At 59.8% G+C, this 8,417-nt stretch overlaps 2 protein-coding genes across 4 annotated transcripts in view; one reads left to right on the forward strand and one right to left on the reverse strand.

Moving 5' to 3' along the window:
* GARIN5A (golgi associated RAB2 interactor 5A) overlaps positions 1–1,062 on the forward strand; it is a 5,651-nt gene extending 4,589 nt beyond the window's left edge. For all 3 annotated transcript variants that reach the window (XM_046681909.1, XM_046681910.1, XM_046681908.1), the window contains one exon: positions 550–1,062. In XM_046681909.1, the coding sequence (XP_046537865.1) occupies positions 550–606 (57 nt within the window). In that variant the 3' untranslated portion in view covers positions 607–1,062. The remainder of the gene's footprint in view (positions 1–549) is intronic.
* Positions 1,063–1,208: 146 nt separating this feature from the next.
* Positions 1,209–8,417, reverse strand: part of MYBPC2 (myosin binding protein C2) — a 24,033-nt gene continuing 16,824 nt past the window's right edge. Inside the window, 8 exon segments of the mRNA XM_046681903.1 lie at positions 1,209–1,326; positions 2,651–2,837; positions 4,280–4,416; positions 4,577–4,736; positions 5,891–6,030; positions 6,299–6,494; positions 6,594–6,682; positions 6,859–7,026. Coding sequence (XP_046537859.1) covers positions 1,316–1,326; positions 2,651–2,837; positions 4,280–4,416; positions 4,577–4,736; positions 5,891–6,030; positions 6,299–6,494; positions 6,594–6,682; positions 6,859–7,026 — 1,088 coding nt within the window. The 3' untranslated portion in view covers positions 1,209–1,315.

Raw genomic sequence — 8,417 nt, forward strand, 5'->3', positions numbered from 1 at the left:
GAGGGAGCAGGGGCTGGGGGCTGGACTCCTGGTCTGAGGTAGGAGGGGCTGGACCCCTGGGTCTGAGGGAGGAGGGGTTGGACCCCTGGGTCTGAGGGAGGAGGGGCTGGGACCCCTGGGTCTGAGGGAGGAGGGGTTGGACCCCTGGGTCTGAGGGAGGAGGGGCTGGGACCCCTGGGTCTGAGGGAGGAGGGGTTGGACCCCTGGGTCTGAGGGAGGAGGGGCTGGGACCCCTGGGTCTGAGGGAGGAGGGGCTGGACTCCTGGGTCTGAGGGAGGAGGGACTGGCATTTCCTAACACGGCATCCCCCTCACCCAGCCTCTCTCCCCTTGACCTGCCGCAGTGGCCTCTGGGGAGGGAATGTCCCGGCCTGAAGCGGAGTTCTGCCAGGCCGGATGCCCAGATGCCCAGTTCCCTTTAAGGCCTAGGGAGGGGAGGGGCAGCAGGCATGGAAGGTGGGGGCACTTCCTCTTGAGACCCCCCTCCCCCTTTCCTCACCCCCCCCAGCCCCCGCCCCCAGCTTGCAGATGCCTTTGTCTCTTTCCGCAGCCTCCAGCCCTGGACACCAGACTTGACCCCCAGACGTCTGTGCTGTGGGGACTCTGATTCCTCCAGCGCCTGTGAGGCCACCAAGGGACTGGAAACCAAAGTACCCTACCTCGGGCGGGAGAGATGAGCTATTAAAGTTCGTAAAGAGCGGCCACTTCAGAACCAACAGCCAGGTCACCAGCAGTTTCGCCATCGTCACCAATTCAACGTGGCTGCCTCGCAGACATAGCTTTTCCGGTGTGTCTGGCTCAGCATGGCCTTTGGTTCATGATGTCTGGCCCCCAGGGCCACCGCCAAGACCTTGTGCCCTCCTCCATCATGGCTCCCTCGCTGGAGCCGCCTTCCCAGCCCGGGCTCTGGTCCCTCTTTGTCCCACTGTCGTTGCCACTGCAGCCGGCCTGCCTCGTGCCCCCCACTCCGAGTAGCTAGTCTAAGAGGGCCCCCTCCACTGTGGCCTTGGGTTCAACTCTGACCTTTGTGGTTGCCATGGCAACGCGCTAGCCTGGCTCAAGGAGCCGTTCCCACGGTCTGTTCCATCGGGGCTGCATTAGCCTGGTTGCCCCTCCAACCCGGCTGTCCCCATCGCCCACCGCAGTGACCAACCCCGCCGGGAGGAGGGAGGCGGCGCCACACATTCAAGAAGGGCAGACACAGGCCGGTGCAGACAAGACTCTTATCTTCTCAGTGACAACTCCGGAAAGGGACACAGCGTGGGGGGTCGGGGTAGGACTCAGCAGCCACCAGTCTCGGCAGGCGGAAGACAGTTTCACTGCGGCACTGTGGGAGGAGAGAGGGGGTGGAAACGCATGGCCCCCAGCCCCCTACGTCCCCTGGATTCACCTGACCAGCAGGGAGCCCAAGTCTCCCTCCGCCGCCCCACGCCCGGCCCTCGTCTCTGGGGGGCGGTCAACCAGCATCATGGTGCCCGGGATTACTGTAGTTTGGACCCCAAATTGGGACCTTCTGATCAGGGATTGCTGAGCAGCGGCTGGTGACCAGCCGTCCTGGGAATCCCAAAGTAGGGATGTCTCTGGGCTGATCCCATAGTTGATAAAAGGGGACAGTGGAACATTAGAGATGGGGTACTCCTGGAAGGGCAGTGGTCTAGAAGGACAGACAGGACGTGCCCCGACAGTGGTCTTTCTGAGCCCTTGCTAAGGGTCTGCAGCCGCTTCTGTCTGCTGGGCTGTCCTCAGGGCCTGGGAGCGTCACAGTCCAGGAGGGACTTGGGAAGCCCCTATTAACGTCACCCACCTCTGAGGGACATAGTTAGTGGCCTCCCCACCAAGCTGATGCTTGATGGACTGAAGCCCAAAGTGGAGGAGGTGAGGAAGAGTGTGCAGGGTAGAGGGAACAGCATGTGCAAAGTCGCAGGGGCAGGAGAGGGCATGGCCAGTTTGTGCAACCTCCAGCCGCTTGGTGTGGCTGGAACAGTGTGGAGGGAAACAGGGTCTGTGAGGCTAGAGAGGAGCCAGGGTTGGGGCTGGATGAAGGACCATGACCCCAGGCTGAGGGGCTCCCGGGGAGGCTGTGAGCAGGGCTGGGGCAGGTCAACTCTGGATAGAGAGCCCTGTGGGGGCTGGAGTGGAGGGAGAGACAGAGGCGAGGAGGCCGGGTGAGAGTTCGGGAGGAAGAGGACCAAGGAGGCTGGGCTGGCACTGTGGGGCAGAGGCAGGGACAGGAGGGGCGCGGCTAGGGGACAGGCTGTGGAGGGGAGGCATTTTTTCTGGGCTCCTACAGCACCCACTCCTCTGCCACGACCCATGTTTCTTTCAACGCCAACCCCACACATCTCCCCAGGTCAGCCCGGGCTCACTGGGGCCTCCGTGATCGTTTTCTAAGCCCTTCCAGCCCCCATTCACCCCTTCTGTGTCCTTTCACAAAGCTGGGACCCCCACCCAGGCCGGGTCAGAGCTCCCCGCACCCCACGCCTCCAGCGCCCCGTGCCGCCTTCACTGCATCGAGCCTGTGGGGCCTAATCCAGCTCCCAGTCACAGTCCTGTAGGGCAGCCCGGCTCGGAGCCTAGCCCAGCCCAGCACGGGCCTCCGGGAGCTCTCAAGGGCTCGAAGGCCAGGTGGAGTGCCGGCCACACATCCTCACCTCGGACTTCCAGCTTGCACTCGGCCAGCGCCTCCCCCAGCTCGTTGACCGCCCGGCAGGAGTAAGTCCCGGCGTCGAAGGGGGACGGGCGGCGGATGTTCAGCGTCAGGACCCCCTGGTAGTTGGTCATCAGGAACTTGGGGTCTTCGCGGATTTCCATGTTGTTCTTCATCCAGACCACCTTTGGCTGTTGATGGGAGCGGGAGAGGAGGCCAGCTCAGAGAGGGCCCCCTGGGGGATGGCCAAACGGGCCTGGGGAGGCAGGTTTGGATGTTCCTTTTGGCTGTGTCACCACCTCATTTGAGCTAGATGAGCTAGGACTAGTCACTGCTCTTCTCTGACCCTCAGTCTCTTCTTCTGTAAAAGCAGGCTGATAATCTCTACTTGGCAGGGTAGCGGGGAGGGCTCCCCATTGCTGTCAGAATGAAGAGCTCCATCCTCGTTGCAGCCCTCAGGGCCCTACATGATTTGACCTCCTTTCTCCTCTGCCCTCACCTCCCACCCCCTCCCTCCGTCTGCACCAACCACACGGGCACCTTGCTGTTCCCCAGACAGACCAGCAGACTCCCTCTTCCAATGTTGCTCTTCCTTCCTCTTTTCACCATTGGTACTTGCCTCTGTTCAGGCCTCACACGTCACTTCCCGGCCCCCAGGCTGTGGCGGGAATGCCTAGTTCCCCCTCCCAAAGGCCTGCTCTTCTCTCACACAGGTGCCACCCTTTTTCATTGTACCCTTATTCATGTGATTAGTGCCAGGCTCCCCCAACATACAGAAATTCTTGTCCGATTCACCCAGCAGATAGAAAGCCTCTGACAATGTGTGTTGAAAGAATAAACGTAGTGAATGAGTGATGTAAATAGCAAAGTGAATGAATGATGTAAATATGCAAATGGAGTGAATGAGTGATGTAAATATGCAAACAGAGTGAATGAGTGATGTAAATATGCAAATAGAGTGAATGAATGAACTAAGTGAACAGATGGGGAGGTGAATGAATGAGTGAATGAGTGAAGTTTGTGAACAAAGCAGACAGATGGAGATGGAGGAGCTGAACGAATGAATGAACCCACAGTACACCCCAGGGGCTGAAGCTTAAAGCTGGGAATTAGACCAGAAGTCGGCAAACTTTGCAAAGGGCCAGGGAGTCGCTATTTTAGGCTTTGCAGCCCGTGGTCCCCTCCCCACGGACAGTACGCAAGCGAGTGCGCACAGCCGTGTTCCAATAAAACTTTATTGAGAGACTCAGGTGGCGGGTGGGTCTGGCCTGGAGTTTGCCGACCCCTGGTCTGGGCGAGCCGCTGGAGCTCCAGGCTGCCCCACATTCTCAGATGGCAGTCTGGAGACTGGACGGGGCGGGAAGACGGGGCTGGGGAGCCGTGGAGGTGTAGACGACCCCCCTCCCCCGCAAAGGTTGCCAGTGCCGAGGGAGGTGAGAGTGTCAGGATCTGAGACTGGGGCTCTGGTTCGAGCGGGAGGGAGACAGGAAGTGGGTTAAAAGGGAGCAGATCCCCTAAGAGAGGAGAGAGAACTCGGGAGGAAAGGCGGAGTGGCCAGGAGGAGGGGGCGTCATCTGGGCGAAGGTTTCCCTCCAGGGTTGCACACACACACACACACGCATGCGCACGGCACCTTTGGGTGGCCTCTGACGGCGCAGTTGAGAGCCGCGGCGTAGCCAGCCACGACCACGCGGTCGGGCAGAGGCGTCAGGAACTTGGGGGCCATTCGGAAGTCGTGCTCCTTGTACTCAAAGGGTTTGAAGGTGATTCCTGGGGGAGGGGAGATGCACTGTAGGTGACCAAGCTCATGTGTCCCCTCCTCCATCACCAGGTGCCATCAGCTCGGAGTCTGGGGGTGTGGGGGGCAGAGGAGGGGAGGCAAGGTCGAACCCCAGCCCTGAGGGGGGCCCGCGGAGGCAGGTGGTGAGACCTGTCTTGACGATCCGGGCCGTGTTCTTGGACACGCCCGGCAAGTCGCTGAGACCGCAGAAGTTCTTGCTGTACACGCGGAAATAGTACTCGTTACCCATGATGAGGTCGGACACGGTACAGCAGGTGTGCCGGTTGTGTTCGTAGACGGTGAACCACTCCTAGAGTCGGGGACACGGACACGAGAGGGACCGGGGGTGAGGAAATACACCCATGTGTGTGCCACGCTCGGAAAGCCCGCCAATCCCAGCAGCGCCATTCACAGCAGCCAGGAGGCAGGCACAGCCCAAGCGTCCACCCGTGGATGAATGGAGAAGCAGAAGGTGGTCGGTCCCACCATGGAGTATTACTCAGCCATGAAAAATGAATGAAGGCCTGATACGTGTGACAGTGTGGAGGAGTCCAGAAAACTATGCTGACAGAAGCCAGACACAGAAGGCCACATCCTGTAGGATCCCACTTATATGAAATGTCCCGAACAGGCAAATCCATAGAGACAGGAAGCCATCAGTGAGACTCGTGGTGGCCTGGGGCTGGGTGGGAGGGAATGGGGGTGACTGCTTAATGGCTACGGGTTTCCTTTTGGGGTGATGCAAATGTCTTGGTACCAGAGACAGCTGGTGGTTGACAACATTGGGGATGTGCTTTTTGTTAATGGTGCCATTGAGTCGATTCCGACTCCTGGGACGCTGTGCACAGCAGAGCGGAACCCTGCCTGGTCCTTCTGCGCCATCCTCGCCCCTTCTTGGTCAGACAACACTCTGCTGCTATTCACAGGGTTTTCATGGCCAATTTTTCGGAAGTGAGTGGCCAGGTCCCTGTTCCTGCTCTGTCTTAGTCTGGAAGCTCCACTGAAGCCCGTCCGCCATGGGGGACCCTGCTGGTGTCTGAAATCCCCGTGGCACAGCTTCCAGTGTCACAGCAACACGCAGCCGCTACAGTGTGACGACCAACAGAGGGGTGGTGTGGTCCCCCGACTGGGAAACGCACCCGGGCCTCGGCGGTGAGAGCGCCCAATCTTAACCACTAGACCCCCAGGGCTGCCTGGGAATGTCCAAAATGCCATTAAATGCCGCTTTAAAATGGTGAACGCTTAATTTTCTTATGCGAATTCTACCTCAATAAAAAAAAGAAGAGAGAAAAAGAAAACCCACCACGTGCCAAATCTCAGCCCCGAGGCCTCCCTCTCTCCCCGCAGCTCACCCCAATCTCTGGGCGCCTCGGTTTCTCCAGCTGTGAAATGGGAACAGCAGTGCCGGCTCTGCGCATCGGGCCAGCTTGTCTGCCCCCAGCCCCGGGTGCCCCGGGGTCTCACCATGGTTTTCTTGTCGGCTTTCTGGACTAAATAGCCCATGATCTCACTGTTCCCGTCATCCTTGGGGGGCTGCCACTCCACCAGCGCGTTGGTGCCCCACACCTCCTTCACCATCACGTGCTCCGGCGGGCCTGCCTTTTCTGGAAGGGGTGGGGGGCGGTGGGTACAGGCCAGCCCAAGGATCCCTAAAAGTCCAGGTCCTCGCCCCATGCCCACCCCCCCCCCCCCCCCTCCAATTCTGGTATCTCTTAGGCCTTGTCCCTGACTCCCTTTTCCTCACCTTTTGGCCCCATCCCAGTCTCTCCTCTTTCCCTGCATCCTGGGCCGCCAGCATCCCGCCTCGCCTCCCACCCCGGGTCCCCTCATTGCCACCTCACCCATCCCCGCCCCTCCCTCCCGTCTGCGCACCCACAACCCGGATGCGGATGGTGGCTGTGTCCTTCATGTTCTCGATCTGCACGCTCAGCTCGTACTCCCCCGAGTCGGAGCGGGCCGCCTCGCGCACGAAGAACACGGTGTCGAAGTCACTGGTGCGCACGTGCACGCGGGAGGTGTCCACAGGTGCCCCGCCCTTGGTCCACACCACCTGTGGCCGCGGCTTTCCCTGCACGGGGGCAGCGGGGGTCGGGGGAGAGGTCAGCAGGGTCTCCCGTGGCAGGGGCTGACCCCTCGACCCCTGACCCCCGACCCCAGCTCTGCGCACCTGGAAGGGGATGACGAGGTTAAGATGCTCTCCCACTTTGCGGACGTAAGTCTCGCGGAGATGGCGCGGGAGCCGGATCTTGGGTTGCTCTGAGGGCACGAAGTGGGGTGCTCAGCACGGGGCTTGGGGGGCACGCGAGGGAAGGACAGAGACCAGCGCGACGAGGTCGTCGGAGGACGGCCGAATGTGACACGCAAAGGGCAGGGCCGGATGACACCAAGTTGGTCTTTAGGGACAACACGGTCGGGGCTCAGGGGCCACTCACCCACAATCTCCCGGATGGTGACCGGCTGGGTCAGGGTGGCCGGCTGGCTGCGCCCCGCGATGTTGACCCCAACCACCCGGAAGACGATTTTCGCTCCCGTGGGGAGGTTCTTGACGGTGAAGCCACAGCGCTCAACGGGCTCCGTGTTGGCCGGGATCCACTCATCGGCTGCAAGAGACAAGCGATGCCGTGGGCCTTCCCTCCGGCCCCTCCCAGGAGCCCCTCGGCTCCATGTCCCTTCCCGCAGCGAGCGAGAGGCAGCTGACACTTACTAAGCGCTTACTAGGACCAGGTTCGCAAGATGGCACACGTTAGCTCTACTTCCCACCTCCGGCCCGTGTCACCCTCATCTTAGGAGGAAATCGAGGCTCAGAGAGGGTGAGGAACTCGGGGCGCCTCCTGGGATTCCCCGCCTCGGTGACAGGCGCCCTTCCATCTTGGGTTTATCACCGGGGGTCGGGGGTCGGTGAACCGATATGGGTCAGACCAACGATCAACAGGGTGAACTCTAACCAAGCGGGGTCTGAGACATCAGGGCGGTGCTGCCACAGAGTGGGGAGGGGTCAGCAAGGGTGGGAATGGGGTAAAGGGGACTAGGAAGAGAAAGAGGGAAGGGGCTGAGCGGGGTCCGACCGTCCGTCGTGTCCACGCATTGCCACATGCAGTCATCACGGTGCCCTGTTGGGATGGGAGCTGTCTTCGCCAGTTTTAGCTGGAGAAACGGAGGCTCAGGGACTTGCCCGAGGCCACACAGTTAGAAAGTGGAGGGGCAGGACAGGAACCTATATCTGTGTCACTTTAAGACCTGGGGTACGGTGTCGAGGTGATCACGTCTGTCTTCCCAGTGAGACGACCGTGTCGGAGGTATCCCCATAGCCGTGGCACTGGGCCTGGCACGGAGTCAGTGCTCAACACGTTTGTTCCATGGAAGATGGAGAGTTGGATGTGTGGAAATATGCATGGGTGGATGGACAGACAGACAGATGGACAGACGGATGGATGGACGGACAGATGGAGAGACAACAGACAGATGGCTGGATGGTCATATAGAGAAATGGATGGATGGAAAGAAGGGAGGGAGGGAGGGAAGTGGGAAGAAAGATGGCAGTGAAGAGGTAAAGATATGGATGAAATAAATGTTACTGGGTGGATGGATAGTTAGATGATCCAAAAGATTTTCAGATGGATAGAGAGATGGTGGGATGGATGACTGGGTGGGCAAGTGGATGGGAGAAAGGAAGGAAGGAAGGGGGGAGAGAAGGAGGGAAGGAGGAAAGAAGAGAAGGAAGGAGGAAGGGAAAGAAGGAAGGAGAGAAGGAAAGAGAGGAGGGAGGGAGGGAGAAACAAAAGGGCAAAGCAAAGGAAGGGAAAAAGGAAGGAAGGAAAGATGGATGGATGGATGGAAGTATGGATGGATGGATGGATGGATGGATGAATGGATGGATGGATGGAAGGATGGATGGATGGATGGATGGATGGATGGATGGATGGATGGATGAATGGATGGATGGATGGAAGGATGGATGGATGGACGGATGGATGGATGGATGGATGGATGG

This window comes from Equus quagga, chromosome 13 (assembly GCF_021613505.1).
Source record: "Equus quagga isolate Etosha38 chromosome 13, UCLA_HA_Equagga_1.0, whole genome shotgun sequence".
Classification (NCBI taxonomy): domain Eukaryota; kingdom Metazoa; phylum Chordata; class Mammalia; order Perissodactyla; family Equidae; genus Equus; species Equus quagga.